The 20,981-nt window shown below is 34.6% G+C and overlaps 1 protein-coding gene across 1 annotated transcript; it reads right to left on the bottom strand.

Annotated features, from left to right (window-relative positions):
* Positions 1-1,476: 1,476 nt before the first annotated feature.
* LOC132560602 (zinc transporter ZIP10-like) lies at positions 1,477-19,841 on the bottom strand. Its single transcript, XM_060225265.1, has 14 exons — positions 19,605-19,841; positions 11,195-11,752; positions 10,664-10,775; positions 10,249-10,356; positions 8,729-8,856; positions 8,299-8,488; positions 7,683-7,855; positions 7,039-7,138; positions 6,061-6,122; positions 4,086-4,136; positions 3,566-3,662; positions 2,174-2,326; positions 1,748-1,935; positions 1,477-1,611 (listed from the first exon to the last, which is right to left on the bottom strand). Exons 1-14 carry the CDS (start codon positions 19,839-19,841, stop codon positions 1,477-1,479), a joined length of 2,292 nt encoding a protein of 763 aa, XP_060081248.1.
* Between the last annotated feature and the right edge of the window lie 1,140 nt (positions 19,842-20,981).

Genomic DNA, 20,981 nt, shown 5'->3' on the forward strand with positions numbered 1-20,981 from the left:
CTTACCGAACCACGATGATATTGAGAGTAAGCATCTACTGGATTAGCAAAAGCATAGATTTTTATTGGAGTGCCACATCACTGCCCCTATTTGAAACTCTATACACTAAACTTAAAGGTTTGACCTTTACATGGTTATATATAAGTAGTTTCCGCTAGGATCTACAAAATGTATATATGACCCTTTAGCAACCTTTAGTTACGTGTTTTAAAACTACCGAAAAATTAATTTTACTCATGTCATCATTTCCTGATGTTGAATGTTCTATACCCTCTCGTGAAACAGGGGAATGCCATGGGAAAATATGTACATTTAATGCTGTTCATGCATATGGAATATATGCGAATATTCTTCGTATGGGGTGGATTTACAATTCTGCACTTAAACAATTCTAAAATTCCCCTGCACGATTTGTTAGAACTGCTAGCAGTCTTATATCACATGTGCAGTACCAGTATTGTGTGGAAAAATAGTAATTCTTAATAGTTTTTTAATACAACTGAAACGATACCATTAAAATTCTCAAGAGCGAAACATTCACTCATCAATAAATCACACAACAACATATTAAAACAAACAATTTTTTGGCTTCGTATACAAATATTTTTAAGAAGTTAGTTGAACAATTTTAAAAAAAATCACCGTTATTTACAGTAAAATACCTTCTGAACTAAATACTGCTCTGATCGTCATAATCTCAAAAACAATAATCTATTCTTACCGAGATGACATGACACCTTTACATGTGGTTAATTCAACATTCCTGATCATTTGATTAAGAGTGTAATGTTTTATGATAAATATACGAAAACTGTTCCATTCATTGCTGTGTTGTGTCATACAATCTACTTCGGTGGCCGCAATGTCTTAATATCATTAAAAGTGTGTTCAAATGAGTTAAAATACATTTCTGATAATGAATATATAGGTGGATATATTAGTAAATGGAATTCAAGTTTTGTTATAAATTCTTCGTTATTTTCTCTTTGGTGTTTTGTTCTTTTCTTGAACATGCTTGTTAATTGTATCACGGTCTCAAATATATAAAGCTTAATATGAAACTGAGATTAAATTGCACTGATCAATATTCAACCATTCTCCGAGTCTGACGACATAAACTAAATATTGAAAGACTATCATCACTTTTCTATTGGCATTAGTAAGATTAACTGATCCAAATATATACATGTGTAGGGTAATGTTTAAAAATGATATATATATATGTGTGTTTTGATTGAAAATCATCTGTTTATGTGTCGCGAGGGATACAATTCATTTGAAAATATTACGTATCTTTCAAATTAGTATCATACGAAAACATAAAATAACAGTAGTCATTGCTAAAACATTTTTTGAAAATGAAATGTCTTTTGGGCAATTGTCGTTAGCGTTATAGCGAACAGTTATCCGACTGAATTAGACTAAATACTATATTTCCATATAAACAAAGGGAAAAATGGATTCAAAAGCAATTTATCAGATCTTTATCTGATGTTCAAAGATCGACAGAAGCACCAGGATGAAAACACCGGTCAAGAAGCCACAGTTTGTAAGGAACAGAAACATTAGTTTCCTCTTGGCATTGACAACTCCTGATATCATTTCTGGAATCTGAAACAAGTAACATTGAAATTTTAATTTCATATTTTGCCAAATGAATGCTGTCAGTTTAGATACATACATGTAAAAAATTACATTCAACGGAACGTATAATTCTTTCTATGACGTAGAAAGCAATCCCACTTACCATGTCGACCAAGGAAATGTAGAGGAAGAGTCCAGCGGTGACGGCGAATATCCACTGTCGGACAACGTTGTCTGTGGCGACTGACACGCCCACATATAGGCCAATAAATGCTGTGAGAGAAGACAGGAAATTCAGGCAGAGCGCTTTCATCCTAGACACGCCTCCATTCATCAAGATGGCAAAGTCTCCTAAACATAAAGCACAACCATCAGCACATCACCAGAAACCACGGGTTTTTGTAGGTTTAAACTTATCTGAAATTACCTCTACATGTAAACCCAATGTGTGCAGGGTAATTCGCCTTGTACAAACTAAAAGAAGAACCGTATTTACAACATCAGAAACTCTAAAATGATAAATGGAATGTTTATGTGCAACTATATAATTTGTAAAAAGTAAAAAACAGTGCAAACTAAAACAACTTGCCTAATTCATGAGGTAGCTCGTGACAGAAGACGGCAATGGAAGTGGCCAAGCCCACAGGGCCGGACTGAGTGAAGGCCGCACCAATGGCAAGACCATCGGCAAAGTTGTGGATTGAGTCTCCGAATAACACCATGATGACAACTGTTGACCACCCTAGATATATACAGAACATTCATGAGAGATAGAACTCAGTCCATTCAGAAGTTAAACTTATGATATTAATGTATAACAGGACTTTACAAAAATACTTAGACAGGAATAATATACAAGGCAACATTTCATTTTTCTGTGTTGTGGGTTTAATGTTAAATGTATTGTTTAAGAAATCGACATTCATCCACTACAAAGTAGGCTAAAGCACTGGAAAACTGTATTCTTACCCAATTCTTCCAATGTAATATTTATCTATCTTATAATTATTGCATGTTTACACTAATGATGATGTCCTTACAAAATTGATCTCTGATATTGTGACGTTCAGATAATGGGAGATGATTTGTTCTATTTACAAAGTGATTTCTATTTACAAACAAAGTGATTTCTATTTACAAACAAACTGATTTCAACTTCACAATTTCATAAATTATTTTACTACAATATTCTTCCATATAATCTTAGTTAATCATTTTTCTATCATTTTCCTTCGGCGTTGCTCTGCATTCCAACACAGTGATATACAATATATGTACTCGGAAGCGAACACTAAATGTATTACTGATTTCTCTAATACATTTCACAGCCTGATATGTTATAGCATAGATGGTAGCACTTACATTAATGCTCATCAACTCTGACCTTTTACTTGAAACCGGCATGAAAATGTCAATGACTTGGTGTATTAAATATGATTCATACAGACGCCCGATAACTAGAGGGAGATAATTCTGTCGATAGCTGCAGACACCTGCAATTGCCGTTCGTTTAGGCATACAATCAAGTTAAACTTTGTAAATTGGAACTCCCGTTCATCGACCGTCAATAATTTACTGCCTAATGGAGTTTAACATAAATCCACCAATCACCACAGGTGAAAGAGGAATTATACCCATTAGCAACAGAGATCTCCCTGTATACAAATAAACATCGTATATCATAACTGAATATCTTTCTTTTTTGAAAACAATTCTAAATACTCGGTAAATGCTTTGAAGTTTGTGACAGAAATATTTTCCGTTTATAAATGTTAAAGTATGATAGAAATAGTAATAATATTCTTCACATCGTCATATATTATTAGTATAAATCATGATATATTGACACAGAAAAACAAGACTAGTGTGGTATAACGCTTTAACATTACCTTTGATATTATATTGAGTTTTCTAAATGATCTTAAATGCTGTTTATCTGGTGAAACGAAATTAACGATATACCTTAAAGCTGACCACCCACCTTTTTTCCCCGTCACTTCCTCTGGTTGATAAGTACCGTTGCTCTCACTAACAGAGTAGAGAGTGGATTTTGACGAAGAATCAAAACCATGATTTATCTGTAACAAACTATTTTTGTTTTAGCGCACCAGTTTTATCAGAGTCAGCAAAACATACAAGGTGTATAATTCTATTAGTCTCATGACCCTGATATTAACCAATCTCAACTGATCTTAACTAATATCAACCAATCGATATCCGATCAATAACTTGTTTGGGTTATTGACCTTGTTACCTATTTAATTGTTCTCTCATGCTATTGATTTTATTGAATGTTCTATTCAAACTTTACGTAACTTGTTGCAGCGTTTGGACTCTTCTTCTCTTGTAATATCTTAAAATAGGTATTAGTAGTCAATACTGTTTGCCTTTGATTTATAATATAATCGTATTCAGTGTACAATGTCCTCTTCTGTTCACTATTCAAATATTTCATCATTCAATATTGGTCTTTGAATCATCATTCCTAAATCAGACCATACCTTTCCCTGTCCCATCTCCATATCAGCTGTCATATGGGAATGATTGTGGGCCTGTGAATATAAGCATCAAATTAAATGTCTAGCAATAGATCAATTTTGTATGCCATATTTTCTAGCACTTGTTTTTTCCTCATAGAAACTAAGTATTCCTAATGTAACTAATTTCCACCCCGCCGCCCTACGATATTGATATTGTACTAATGCACAATAATCAACACTTTTAGCATAAATAGTAAAACATACAGAATACATGGTAAATGGGTTATAATATAAGCCGTATTTTGGCGATGGTGAAGAAAGAACCACTTCAGACATTGACAATATATATCCTGAACCATTGATTGAAAATCAGACTATTGAAACTTATACAGTTTTGTTGTTCAGTCTGTGTTTACCCGATGTTGACGTTATGCTCAATTATGTCTAATGACGGACGCCAAAGTTATTGCTCCGCACGGAAATATTGTTCCAACTTCAAAGGATATAACAGTGATTTTCAGTTTTCATACATCAACATGGTCATTACTATATGTGAAATAGCCTGTTTAAACAATTATTTATATTCTTAACAATGCAAATACTCAATCTGCCGAATTACCGTACGTGCTAAAAATACAGCTATTTACCGTCACTCCCGAATACAGCAAAAACATGTGTGACGGGTGTATTCCGACAACGACGGTGCCAGTTGCGGGATAAAGATGTAATGGATTGTTGCCGGGATCTTGTTATCTTGTATCAAAGAATGATCTAGTAATTTTTCAGTATTATGTTTTCATAAAACAACTAATTTAATCGTTTAGAAATAACGGAAACAATCCAACCAATTTCATTTCTGTAACCAAAGTATGCATGCGTAAATGTTACCAAGCTGATACAGACAGTTGCTACAATTTTTGGGATCTCATTTGATATTGAAAAACGAAATGAATCAATGAAACATTCAAACAAATAGAGAAATAATTTCACATATTCAAAGCTAATAAAATTATTGGGCTAGCACACCTCCTTCTAATTGTTCATATTCCATGCGATCTATTGTGATTTTCCTTTGAAAAATAAAGTAGGCCTGTTTCATCACTAACACAGCTCTATGTCGCAGTTTAGTTCATTATTTGGTTTTTGTGTTTTAAACAAAATTTGTATAGAAAAGCGCGATTCAAGTGTGTGTCTCATGCAAAAACTCTGTATTATTCGGAATATTTTTTTTATTTCAGTGAAAGGAAAATAACAGGTAAGTAATGCACCTGATCAGGGTTTGGTTATTACGTCAATCTGTAAATAGTCCGACCCTAATATCTTCTATTAAACCAGTAGACCCCAATTTTAGATCAGGCTGTGAATGCTAATAGATTTGTTTCTGTTAAAGGTAAGTGTAACGTGTATGTTTACATTACAGGTATGTCACATGTAGATACGCGATCAGTTCTCACGCATGAGAGAGCACTTACGTAATTAATATAAATAGGGTTGCTGCCAAATAATATCCTTTCATCATTCATCATCAGTAATATGAAAAACATGGATTTGGAGGTAGTGTAGCAAAACCACATGGTTTAATGCGAATTCACAATTACAGTCTAATAAGTTGAAAAAGCATAGACATCTTGCATACAAATGTATTTCTCTTGTGAAACGTGTGGGGTAAGATGGAAAACTGAAGTACATTGTAATGTAAAAAGATCCGCGTCAAAGCATACTGTTATATTATGTTTTTTTCAACTCGTTTTCAACAGATATATTTTGTTAAAAGGCAGGCAGCCGAAGTCAGATAATTTGGATGTCAATCAGAGTGCAGTCTAAAAGGTTAGTCTGGCTACACCTTAATAGCGAAAACACATCCGAGTTGTGAACCAGCTGTATTGTTAATAGCAAGTGTGTGAATGCAAATAAAAAAGATCAGGAGACCGTTTGAGTGGTGCAGAATGTGACATATAGATACGAGATCAGGTCTCACGCATGAGAGAATACTTACGTAATTTGACCCTCCTCTGAAGAGAGACATTATCATCTCCAACCAATAGAAGGCGTAGAGACCTGTGAATATTTAACCAGGATTTCAATATTGCAAGGCCTTTCAACAAGGTCGTAATGACTCAAAGGACGAATTCGAAATACATTTCTATAAACTATTTGAATAGTCGACACAAAGGAAGCTGGCATGCATATCTCACTAATATACATAATTGAAGCATGCAGGCCTTGCTACGTATGACCTTATACTGGTACAAATGGAAAATAACAAATACTGTAGACGCTGATTTATTTCTCGATGTAAATAAACACAGTTGCTCTCTTTATATATATATGATTAGATGTTTCATTTGTTTTCTTACGTCTTTGTAAAATTAAATGTTAAATAACTGAAAAAAATCCCACTGAAGATATTTTGATAATGACAATAACCTTGACACAATTCTTTCTTGATGTTTTCGTTGTAATTTATCGATTTTATTGAATGTGACAAATTGAGATGCAAGATAAAGCTAAGGCTAGATTAAGCATATTTTCTATTTTTACGCAGGAAATTAATTTTTTTAAGATATTTTATTCGCTATATAGAATTTAAAAGTAATGATACTCTACTATATACATTAATAATAAAAAAGACTTTAAGAATGTTGGTTATAAACTTGGGAAGATTAAAAAAATCATATAACAATACAACACATAACTTTATATACAAGTATATCGCAAAAATATTCCCAAAGGGAAGCTCGTCTCCTCTTCTCTAGTTTAGACAAGATTAGAAATGTCTTGATCAACAACTGAAGTCAAGATGCTGTCAATAAATTTATGTGTAGTTTATTACATTGTATTGCCAACTTGGAAAGGAAATGTACCGCAAAGAACAACCAACTCAACGAATCAGGATCACAGAGGGCATTCATTGTGATTCATGATATATTGAATATAACAACACACAAATAAAACTATTTTGTTCGCTACTGACCTGCAATTGTCGCCAAAGCATACCAAACATACGGCTCTACGAAGATCCCTTCTCCGTGGTCATGTTCATCCCCGGGATTATCAATGTGAATCCCAAAAGCCTGAACAGGGAACAAAGTTCTAGATTATCTCATTTTCAAAAAATCCACATTTTTAGCATTTCATTTCACTTACAAGAATTATAACTACAGATTTAAAAAGGAATCGCTCATTCACGAACAAAGTATTTGTGGGTTAAAGTATAAGGATGTGAAAATATGGACAGAAGTTTGACATCAGTATCACAATTCGGTTTGGTAAATTCGGTGATACAGAAGTAGTAATGTAACAAACAAATAAAACAATCAGTAACAAGATACAACCAATATTTCTGTAGACCGATTCATGTGACAACGTTCTATCGGTCTAATTCATTTTTTAATTAAAACTGTTACACTACGTTTTTGATGAACGACAAAAATAATATATATATGGGCAGTTTATCGTGTGAGATTTAGAGCTAAGGCACATTGGTTCAAAATATTTAACATGGAAATGAATCGATACAAAGCCTCTATGGACGGTGTCATTGTCTGATAAAAAGAGAAAGCGATGTCACAGTTTTAAACGTGTAATAACGAATGTATCTAGTGTATTTGTACTGACCGCAGGCAGCAGATGAAGAAGTGCGTCACTCAGTAGGGTACCAACAGCCAAGCCAATAAAGGACGCCATGACACCGTGGTATAGCGAAGACCTTTCTGTGCATCCGATAAGGACGATTCCACCAAGTGAGCACAGGCAGATGATGAGAACAGCTAAGGTACTGTAGCCATACTCTAGAAAGAGACAGACAGAATTATTTATTGCATAAGTGCTGTCGGGATTACATTTACGACAAAAGACATGTTTGACAATTATCCGTAATCAGTTTTAAAACATGTCACTGTGGAAATGTATAAAACATGAATTGTTAAACATCAAATTGAAAGTAGTTATTATTGTCAAGTTAATTGTAAAGAAAGTTTATTTAAAAAATAACATCCAAAAAGTTTGAAAAAGAAAAACCGTTAACGTCAAAATGTTTGAAAACATGTTATTGTCAAAAAACTGAAAAGAATGAAATCCGAAGTCTATATTCCTAGGCTTGGACAGAAACAATGTCAAGAAACAGTTATAAACCCCCTTATACATATATACAACGTGCTAATTGCTACATCTTGTGTTAAGTCCATAGAATACTGAAATGAATCAGTATGTGATGTGAAAATCAGTTTCTTACTTTCGGCTTCAGACAAGCTGGATACTTCTGATGATTTGTTGGCAATTGGAGGCACGCATGCGTCGTACGTCTTAAGATAGAGCAAGGACGGACAAAGGTCATACAGGGTTTGGACAGGGATGGCGCTGCCGTCGGTTACTCCATGCATGGCTAGTACATCACCAGCACCATAGCAGCGGGTGGACTCGAACTGTTGTAAAAAATAACATGGTTTCATAACCCGATGAACTATATAATAGAGGTTAGTATATCCTTTACGATGCATTAGTTTTAACAAGTGTATTATATACTGGACATCTAATTCCTAACTCGGTATATACAGCGCGTTAGCATAACAATGAGAGTCACTATATCAGCATGCAGAAATGTAAACACAATCAACACCTTTTACATCTTCTGGTGGTATAAAACTAGATTTTGTGAAACTTACAGCTTGCATGTCTGTTTCTGTTGTAGCAGCCCGCTTACGGCGTCGATGGTCGTGGCCATCATGAGCATCATCAGTCGGCATACTGCTAGTTCCTTCCAGATCAAGCGTTAACATAAGTTTCTTCAACGCTGATAATAAATTGAAAAGAAAAACTAATAACAATAACAGAAACTAGTCAAACCAGTTAAAAAAAGCAAATTTACTTCGTTAATAGAATAACACAACCCAAAGCTACCCTGCGACCCAGTACTAGCATCTTAGTATAGACGCATTTAACATATGCATTTCAATACTTGCAGAAAAGGAGTAACCTTTCAATGTCAATGTAGTCGTGAGGTGATTCATTAAGATTGAAATATATCTTTTTTAAAAGTGCTAGAAAATTGTTCAATTAAAGTATATCTTGTATCTCGTAATGGACACTTTTCAAACTCTTCATTCTAACATAAAATAATAGATTGTATACAGCGTTCCTTCTCTAATAGAAGAAAAGCAAGCTGATAACGATTATGAGGAAGCTTTATCACAATGATAGTTTGGGAAATTAGACATAATCGTGCTGTAATCCACTGACTTCGCATGGAATAATGTCAACGGAAGAGAGGAATTGGTTTGACGGATGACATTATCCGAGGACTGATTGATAAGCTGTGAGCCTCATATCTAAGGGTTTGACTTTTACCGGACATATTGCACAAGTTTTCAACACAATCCTCTTCAGTATCCATACACTTTTGCCAGTGGTGTTTAAGGGCCTCAATGCCACTTTTAAAGATGTCCTTTTCTTGACCGTTCAGAAAAAAGTATGATGGAGCGAGATCAAGTAAATAAGGCAATGACAGACTTGTAATCAGGGGGATTGTCCTGGTGGAACAACATACCTTTACTGAGTTTTCCGTGTCGCTGGAGTTGAATATTTTCTCCTAATTGCCTAAGAAGTGATGCATAACATGTGCCAGTGATTGTTTGTCCCTTTTACAGATAATCTACCTTCAAAATACCATCAACATCCAATAAAACCGAGGCCATAACCTTTCTTGCTGATGGAACAGTCTTTGCCTTCTTTGACGGGGGAAACCCAGAGTGTTTCCATTGTTTAGACTGTTGTTTGGATATCCTTATGCACTAAACCTTTATTATACATATATTGAATCACTGCTCTTTCAGCAATATTTTCCGTTTCACAAAAGTCACTCATAGTGTGACCTCTTCGACATAAACTGATCAAATGACACCAGTCTTCATGAACACAGCCTTCAATAGTCAGGGAATAGTAGAACTGAAAAAGGACATCCCTTTTTTAACTTCTTCAATACAAGGCTCACAACTTATCAATCAGCCCTCGTATATCATAATTACACTGATTATGCTGTTGAAATAGGTAAATGCATTTACCATTAGACGTATATTGACGCTCCACTTCTAAATGTAAACAGAACACTCAAATAAGGCAAGTTAGTTAATCGCTATTATTCAAGTTGTAAGGTTACTTGATATTAGATATAAAACACAATACGTACCTTTAAGCTTGAAAGTCTTGTTTGTAACATCAATGAATTGTTCAACCTTACGATTTAAGAAATCTGGTCTAGGTAATAACCTACATCCGCTTAGGTTCAGTTGGTCCTCTGGAAATTAATCGTAAAATGTGTCCAAATGCTTTGTTTTCGGGAGCAAATGAAAAAAAAGGAACGCCATGAACTTATATATAGATAAGCTGCATTTCTGATCTTGATGATGTCGTTTGACTACGATTTCTATGTATATCTTCGATAAGACGCTTATCCTTCTGGAACACCTGGTATTTCTGATCTGAATTTTGTAAATGTATTGTATATATTTTGCTTTGTTTTTATCAGATTTGAGTTTAAGTAGCAATATCATAAACCTGTTGATTTTCTTCTGTCATTTTTGTAAGGATGTGGTCATACTTACTGGCCAAGAAATGGTATATCAGCAAAGCAGACATATCGTCAACAAAATCCAAATCCAGACCGTCTTTAATGTTTAAATGAAGTTCATCAAATATCTGACCGGTACTGAAACACTGAAATTAATCAAGAAAACTCTTTTTGTAAGTGGATGAAGCATGCTATCTGGATGAAAATAAACAGCCTTCGTGTGTAATTTATCACACAAAGGAAAGATAACAACATGTATGAAAGTATTATATCTTCTGGAGCAAACAGAGAATGAACGTTGAGTACATATATGAAAGTATGATATTAAGTCCTCTGGAGCAAACAGAAGATGAATGTTGAGTACATATATGAAAGTATGACATCATATCCTCTGGAGCAAACAGAGAATGAATGTTGAGTACATATATGAAAGTATGATATTAAGTCCTCTGGAGCAAACAGAAGATGAATATTGAGAACATGTATTAAAGTATGATATTTTGTCGTCTGGATCATACGAAATTTGAATGTTTTGCGTGAAATGCCAATAAGTTTTATCACCTACCTGTGATTGTGTTGCCATTGACTTAATTTCGTTTTCGTGGTCGTCATCGTCATCATGATCATCATCGTGGTCGTCATCGTGGTCGTCATCGTGGGCGTCATCGTGATCATGATCGTGATCATCATCGTGGTCGTCATCGTGGTCGTCATCGTGATCATCATCGTGATCATCGTCGTGATCATGATCGTGATCATCGTCGTGATCATCGTCGTGGGCGTCATCGTGATCATCATCGTGGGCGTCATCGTGGTCGTCGTCATGATCATCATTGTGGTCGTCATCGTGGTCATCATCATCGTATACCTCTTTTAAATCATTCAGTACAAAAGACAGTTCACCAAATTGAATGTTGTCGCCTTTATTCGTGTCTAGAATCTGCAGCAGCCTTGTCTTGTAGAGTGTATGATTATCAGCGACTGTAACGGACTGATAGCAGTAATCCTGTAAGGTCAGCACGTGGAACAGTAGCATTGTCGACAGTTTACCGAAATCGTCCTCTAGTAGGTCTTGTCCATCAGCGATTCCAAGGGCCAGGAATAACTCACTGCTATTAAGACACTACAAAACAAAGAGGATATAACAGACAACGGTAAAAACTTAAAAGGGTTGCTTAAGAACAGAGAGAGAAAAAGAGAGGCAGTGGGGGGAGAGAGAGGGGGGAAGGAGGGATGGGGAATAGAGAGTGAGAGAGAGCGAGAGAAAGGGGGGGAGAGAGGGGGAGAGGGAGGGATTGGGAGGAGAGAGAGAGAGAGAAGAATCATATTTATAAAAACAAGGCGAACATAATGAATGTCAAATTGTCTATGTAGTCCTATGTCGTCATAATTCTCAAAATAATTCTGGCATATTGTGTACAATTACAACTAAGCACAAAGTGTGACTATTTAGGAGAAGTGTGGATCAGACAGAGGGTCTAGCCAACAATACGTAAAGATCGGTATTAGTTTATATAGTTAGAGCCTATCATTTGATGTAACGAGGGAGTATACTTTATGATGTCATAATCTATAATGAGTTTGCACTATTTGTAAGATATTATAGAAGAGTAATACTACCCATCATTGTGGCGATCCTTCCTCACCTTCGTAATCTATGGACGTCTTATTAGAAACAAGTCTAATACGTTATGAAAATAGAATCAACATATCTTTTTTTTTTTTTTTTTTGCAAATAAATCAGAAAATATACATTTTGGCAGGCTTTAAAGCAAATCTGGGGAGGAGAAAATCAAATTAATACAGTTTTTTTTTGCTATTTTTCTGAAAGTTAAACTCAGAAAGTCTTTTCCCATATTCATACACCAAAATCGATTTCTGACTTGCAGACAATGAAAAACTCTCTGATGTATATGACACTAGTGACATTTGCAAAACGCATTTCATGAGAAAATTCACTCGATTTATCAAAATGGTGGGGTCTATGTTAGCTATGTATGTCGTGTTAATCTGTGACATATGTAAACGGTGGATCATGACATTTTCTCCTGCGAGGTCAGAAGGCTGTTGTTAATTTTATCATGAGCCATTCATATTGTTATTTATGGTAACAGTAGGAAACACTACAACATACGTCATCAGCTTCCACACTAATGTAATACACTATAGCGCACGTACCTAACAGCTGTGACAAATAGTCCGGAACAGGTGTGCTTTCTGACAACACGACATGGCAATCATAGTCGAATGAAACAACCGGTATATTGGTAGATACAATGTAGAGGAAGAATCGGTTATCAAAAGTACCGATATAACGGTAGACTCTGTGTAGTCTAAATACTGGTGATAAAAAAGTCCCAGTATATTGGTATATCTTATAGAAACGTTTGTCCCAATTTTTTCCTTGTGGTGATATATTTCAATATTCTGTTGTTGATCAGAATTCTGCAAGATTTTTATTATATAGAACGTCTAATGATATACACTGTAAATGTAAGTATAACGAGCCTATGACAATGTTTTTGTTACCTCTGCAAACTTGATTCAAAGCGCATTTGATGTATCCTTACCCATTATGTTTAGTGTAGAATGGACCGGTTTGTTTGTAATGTAAACCCCAACCGCAATCTTCGCATTTCCTCACTTACAACAAAACACTCACCTACATGTCAAAAGTAAATACTACCTGATTCTTATATAATAACACACCATAACACGCCATTTAATGTTTGGATTTTAAAAGAAAATTAATGAGATCCGGATTTTCCTGTTTAAGATAAGTCACCCGTGTACGGAGAAGCTTTCCGACACAGAACATCAGAATTCTGTGTTGGTTCTTTAATTTATCATTATTAGTCACCTCGATGTCGTGACATTTTACTCTGTGAGACATTAAACGGATGTAACTTACTTCTTAAAAACATGTTTATATATGACAGAAAGATTCTATGATAAATGTTATGTGTGGCCATAAACGTGACCTTAGACTATTTACACCAACGCACATGTCACCATGGCGATGACCACAGAAGAGATGACCAGGATGAGGCGTGTGTTCATGACAGGTAAAAGAATAATTTTACCCACTGCAGAAATTATGGATTGTCAAATTCTGAAAAATGCTTTTACATAAATTCATACGTAAATTGACTGTCGCCTAAACTACCATTAAATCTGAAATTTTCTACTTAAAGGTGAGTTTCCGTCACACTCCACGTAAATTTACATGTACATGCGTCAAACTCCACTTATTATGAGATTGACGTTTTAGGGAATAGATCGACATCGCATTCATATTTGACTTGTCAAATTGAGCATTTTATACATGTACACATCAGTTGTTCGTTTTCAGAATAATTGGAATAGAACTGTCGACAACACTTATACTCACTGTCAAACTTTCACTTACGTTTTTTAAATACACTCCTGTTCAGTTCATGTAGAAAACACGGAAATGTGCTGGCAATACGTTCGGTGTCATATATTACCCATTTTTTTATTTCCTTTAATAAAGACAATTATCACAAAGTCTACAGATTGGTCTCTATACATTTTTCCGTATTCTGGCTACATTGACTTTCTAGTGTTTTGGAAATAACGATGCCCACTCTTGAATAACGACTGAATCAATTTTCGTTTGTTTTCATTCACATTAAATGAAATATTTTACGGATTTTGTCGTTCTACATGGACTTGTTTACAATAATAAATATACCTTTATTTAAGGCAAATTAGCAAAATGTCTTATAGTATAACCTTGGCTACAATTGCTAATGTTTAGAACACAAACCGGTCTGGCAAAATATCGGAATATATTGACCTTTGGTTAACAAATACCTATACATGGACGAACGCCAATAGCCTTAAGCTTGATCGACAAACAGATTTAATATCTTTTCTCCAAGTGTCAGTAAGGTTTCTCAGTGCTGAAACAATCGGGAATAAGACAGCTATTTATAGAAATATCTGCCACCTATGAACACATACCAGCGAACTTGATGTTGAAGTCATGGTGAAGATCTACATCAATCGATTGACGACAGATTGTAGAAACATGACAAACACATAATACAAAAGGATGTACAATTATACCTGCAAGGCAACTTTTAAAAAGGATGGAACATGGATGTTGTATATATAAGAGATTTTTTTCTGATTGCTTTTAACCGCCAATTAAAACATGGTAATGAGAAGTACAATATCAATACTATGAAGAACTATTTGAAGTGCAATTGGTACGGATGGCGAGTATGTAGGATAGGTTAGAAACTTCTCAATAGTTTACATATCTTTGTACTTAATCGTTAATTTACGTTTATCGGTTTCGATATCGAGACAAACGAGACAAAATCTGGTAGAATTGCTTTGAAGTGTAACAAATCAATTATCATTGTTCTCGAGCATGTTTTCAGGGTGACAATCGAGTTCTCTCTTGTCAATGTTTTGTTATCTGATTATGTACTGTGCTCGAGGCAATTACGTCATCTACTGTTAATGGTTTAGTCTGCGTGTTGTTTTTGACCGTAAGTAGTTTACATATATATTTCCAGTTTTCTTTACCTAAGGTAACACCTGTCTACATGTCAGTATAGACAATGGGCAGCTTCGTTATACATTTTCGTTTTGGAGACCCGTATCTGGAAGGTGTATTACCAACCAGCAAAGGGACACCACGACGGATTACCGAGTGTGATTAGAACTCTGCCATTTCATTGGACTTCTGAATTTTACAGGGTTGGACTTCCATCTATAAATTTCATACATTTTTCGGAATACCAATATATACGACCTTTATTATCATCACACTCCAAACTGTCATCCTATTGTGATTTGTAAATTTGAAACAAATGCTGATGTCCAATAATACAAATGTCCATCTTACTTAATTGTCCTAAATATATCGTTTAGCACTCCGGGGACGAAGTTAAGACAACAATAATGTTATGTCACAAAACCAACGTCACACTCCAGTACTTTGGCTAGTTTTATGCTTTTGGAGCCAATATTCAATAAAATAAAAATGATCCCCTTCTTACTGAATATGCTCCATAGAGGGGTGTCATTTCTTCGAATACTGACCTTACCCCAAAACAATATGTCTACAACTGTTGTAAACAAGACAGGGTGGATCTATGTAGAGCTGTAATGTGCTTCCGGGTATATGTGTACCTGTGGTTAAATATATCTAGGCTATACATGTATAAGGTGTTCGGAGATTTATACACCGGTAATAATGGATGACATAATACCGTCTAACGGTCATAAAAGGATCTTACCACCAAAAGGTCAGCCAGTCTGTTGGAAGATCTTAACACCAAGCAGGAACAAGTCAGCGAATAGAGGGCCATAGTTAGTTCTCTTAGGTCTGTCAACAGTCTGTTGGAAGATCTTAACACCTAACTCCGTAAAAACGCTGCCAACCAATAAGTTGATCATTTTTACGATATAAACCTCCATATCTTTGATTTGGATGTATTTTTTTCACAAGGTACGCTCCGTTAAACTTCACCTTTCTTTGAAAACAAAATTCCTATAAAGACAGATTGAAGGAATACGATCAGTCTGGTGCGGTAAAAGACAGAGTGCAAAAATCACATGTTCTTACAGAAGAAACGCTTTTTAGAAGAGGTTCTTCAAATTCTTAGTCTATATGCTCCAGCTTTCTATTTCCACTTCCAGGGAATATTTAAAAAATATATATATAAACTGTATTTTATTTGGAAAGGACGTCCATACATAACTTATTATCCTGTTTGGGAAACCGTGACAAATATGTCATAAACTTATGTTAACAACCCACGTGTCCAGGATACTATTTTTGTAAAGAACGATAATACCTGACTTCATTGTTTTCTTTTTATGTTTTCTGTACAAGGTTTGTTGTGGCGTTTTCTAACTACAAATGCTGTATTCCTATAATACAGAACGAAAGCAATCTTATATTTACATAAACCATGTTTAAGTTAACGTTAGGTCTGTTTTATTCACACTGTCATATAACAGTTTTCGTCTTATTCTAATTTCTGGTATAAAAACTTGGCGTCATAATATATACACTGAATAATATTTGTTTCCACGGCCCTAAACTTGTTCAAACAGCATGAGTCACGTGATTGACGTCACCGCGTAACAAACAATGTCGCCCCGTCACTTGTATCTGGAGGACATGCAACTTAATTTTCTGTAACAAAGGGAGCACTCTGTTGACATGACATGTAATCGGTCATTGACAATGTCACAAAAAATAACACCAGGAATGTATGATAAACAATGGACTCCATATTGCTTCAAAAATAGAGAAAGTCCATTTCACGACAATTTGAAAAACTGATCACATGAAGAGTCAGTACAGATTGTACAGAAGACACTCAAGTGGATATGGCCATTTAATTTTAAAATTTGGAATAAGATACTGAAAGGCCAAAATAAAGAATTAAAATGCACCATACAGATGGTTGTTAATATTCCATTTCTTCACATGAAAAATCCTATCTCAGGTAACAAGATATATTTCATCTGTTACCCAATCTCTTGTATCTGTTTTCATCCGTTACCCAATCTCTTGTATCTGTTTTCATCCGTTACCCAATCTCTTGTATCTGTTTTCATCCGTTACCCAATCTCTTGTATCTGTTTTCATCCGTTACCCAATCTCTTGTTATTTTCTATCTTGTTTTTGTTTTCGTTTCACAAAAACTGAATTAAATGTACATGACAATACCAGGTATTTTTTCCTAAAGTTGACAATACTAGGTATTTTTTTCCTAAAGTTACCTAGTACGTTTAATATTATATCAAAATTGATGATAATTTCTTTTAAAGCAAATTATATACATTTATAATTATATTTAAAACAGTTCTATTATTTAAACATGATTTTGACCCAATTAAATTTGGCTTTTGAATTTATCATTAGGCGAAAAAATATCAACTTTGGTGAAAGAATTCTGAAAGCTGGTGTGACTACTGCTCTACACAAAGCCACTTGTTCTCAAATTTATGTCACTGTTCAAAGTTGTTCAGGACAGCTTGATATTATAACTAAGAATGTCACACAGGGCTGTGTAAAACTTTATACTCTATGATAGAATTAATATTAGTTAGACTTAATATCAATTTTCTGAGAATTACCTACAACAAACCGAGTTTACATCCTTGATTGATTGTAGGGTGTAGCCGATTTGTCAAAGGGTTTATGGGTGACAAGTGCAAGGAGAACGACAGAAGTTATATAACTTAACCCAGACATCGATTTGTCTGAAGTAACTGACTCCCACGTCACCCGCAAGACAATACAGGGTTCTAAACACCTGCAATTCCTAGACAAAATCTGTGAATTTTTTGTGCAGGACAACTGATAGACATCAATGACGATTCAATGAAATCTACTTCGCATAACTTGTTTTTAAATCACGAACTTCATCATTTTGTCAATATCTATTGTCATATAATTTATCAATATCTATTCCAATATCATTTATCAATATCTATTCTAATAGCATTTGTCAATATCTATTCCAATATCATTTGTCAATATCTATTGTCATATAATTTATCAATATCTATTCTAATAGCATTTGTCAATATCTATTCTAATATCATTTGTCAATATCTATTCTAATAGCATTTATCAATATCTATTCTAATATCATTTGTCAATATCTATTCTAATATCATTTTGTCAATATCTATTCTAATATCATTTGTCAATATCTATTATAATATCATTTGTCAATATCTATTCTAATATCATTTTTCAATATCTATTATAATAGCATTTATCAATATCTATTCTAATATCATTTGTCAATATATATTCTAATATCATTTTGTCAATATCTATTCTAATATCATTGATACTCCACATATATAAGTACGTTGTTTGTTTCTAGTGATGTCATACATTAAACATTTGTAATCTAATTTTCCTAAGACCTGTCATTCCTGTTTCTTGACAAGTTTTAATTTTCCACTGATAAACGGCTTTAAGAACTTCAGAAAAATAACAATTATTAAAGAAGATAACAAATAAATTGCAAATATATTTTAGATTTATTTCAAAATTTCTTTTTAAAAGTTGAAGCAATAGCTATTGTAAAAAGGTAATTGAAAAAATAAATAAATAATCCGACTCACACACAGACACACCACAACCGTACATGGACAGTTAATATATTCATGTAAATACTTAGGTAGCGATACTGATAGAAACATAACGAACGTGTTTATCCTGAAATTTTCAGACTTGTGAAAATTATAGAACTTTATAAATTATTGTGAACTTCTCCAGTATATATTTTGACATTCCTTTCGTTTACTTTGGATTTTTCTCAGGCGCCTCCTAGGCTTAAAAAATTAGGCCCTTTACATTACTGACATGTCTTGTAAGGCCGAAACAGCTGCATGATGCAATCTAATGAATGGTTTGGCTGTACTAGATCTAACCCTACACTTATGTAAAATGGCGCTATATGGCTTGTGTGTTTTTTACCTTATACAAGCTCTCGAGTCTTAATTACTGCTATTGTGTCTCATTTGAAGGTCGACTTCATTAGAAGTGAAAACTGTTGCTCTAGTTTCACACATACCGTGATGAAAATTAGGCCGGTAATTATAAATCCAGGTGAGACATACGTCACGACCTCTACATGTATGCAATCAATCAAGTAAAGACGTGATAGGCGGTTATATATATATACATATATATATGTTTGTTAGAAATGTACAAATATTAGATGTATATGAGGGGACAAAAGAATGTAATTCACCTTTACAGGAAACACGGAGTCCATATATTATATACCAATAAAAGAGAATTATCTACAATTGAAATCATCGGATTGGTATGAATAAATAGCTAAACACAAGAGATTTCAAGCATGTAAACAACACGAAAACAAATCTACCGTGAAATACTAGGGGCACAAAAGCATAAACTAGTTTTCAGTCTATTTTTATCGGTAAATGGTACTTACCAATGGGTGAAGACACTGACCGCTGGCTGTTGGTGCTACAGTCGGTGTTGGACATTTAAATCTCCCGAAAAGTTGCACTATCAAAGCATCAAGACTGGTCAGCGAAATAGAGCTCGTGTTTCGTACATGTAAAATCCCCAAAACTTTTTCAAATGGATCAAGTCCATGATCAGCTTCGTCAGACACAATACAACCGAATATGGAGACAACGACACATGCTAGAAGAACGCCCTTCATTTTGTTACCTTCACTGTCCACTACACTGCTTATGTTTGACAATATGTCAGACGTTCTATATGACGTCTATAGAGGTGATTCACATTTGCCTCACGAAGTAAGGCCGTGTGATTCTCGTACAGGTGTGGCCGTGTGCAAAGGCCCGTCTGAATAAAATGTGAAACTCGCTATGACCACGTGATCATAGTTGTTCGCTGCGCTTGGATAGCTAGGTTAAAGGTAACCGTTTAAACCTGGTCTAGCTAAATAAGGGGTGGCGGAGACGCGATGAGATTATAGCTGTATAATTCGCTCTTGCAGTAATGCTTTACTATAAGACGATAAAATTTACGTATCCTGAAAAGCAATATGTATGTAGCCACGGACGTATTATACAGGTCCTGAAACTAGCTATAGAGGAAGTTGTACACATAGCCATGTTAAACGTATGCACGCTCTGTATATGGTGTGTTTGATATGATCTTAAATACTTAACATAAAGTTTATATTGACGACTTCATCTGATTTACGTAGTAAAGATTTCAGATTTTAATCATCAGACTTCCTGCCTGAATAACGTATGTTTATTTATTTCAACTGACCTAAATTGTTGTACCCGTGCTCCGTCATGTTTGAATGAACAGTGACACGTATAGAAATATACACCGGAACTTCACGTTCTGTTGATATAATTCAGTTTTCAAAATTATGATATTTGTTAAATTTAATGATTAAAGCACAATTGTACAAGAGTGCATTATAACAGAAATGATAAAAAACAAGCGACTGGACATCATCAACTTTAACGTTTCACTTGAACACCATTCATCCATTTCTTTTCGTCTTTTATGATTTTTCTCTTTTAAATTTTGTGTCTGGTGATGAAATAGCAAGGTAAACTGCCGACATCTACTGATAAAAACTAAGGCTGACCCAAGGATACTCTTGAGGCACATAATGCATATATAGGGAATATATGGTGAAAAAAGGGTAAAAAGTGGCGAGCCTTTAGTGGGCCTCTGTTGCCAAAATGTAGCTTATATTCTAAGACATTTACCAGGTATTTGATTTATTCTGCAACAATTATAGAAAATTCAGACTACCAAAATTTCAACATTTTGTTAGGGTTATTCAATGTTTGTTTACCTGACGTCGACGTCA

The sequence above is a fragment of the Ylistrum balloti genome, unplaced genomic scaffold, assembly GCF_031769215.1.
Source record: "Ylistrum balloti isolate Yb309-2 unplaced genomic scaffold, AGI_CSIRO_Ybal_v1 Utg371086, whole genome shotgun sequence".
Taxonomy (NCBI): Eukaryota; Metazoa; Mollusca; class Bivalvia; order Pectinida; family Pectinidae; genus Ylistrum; species Ylistrum balloti.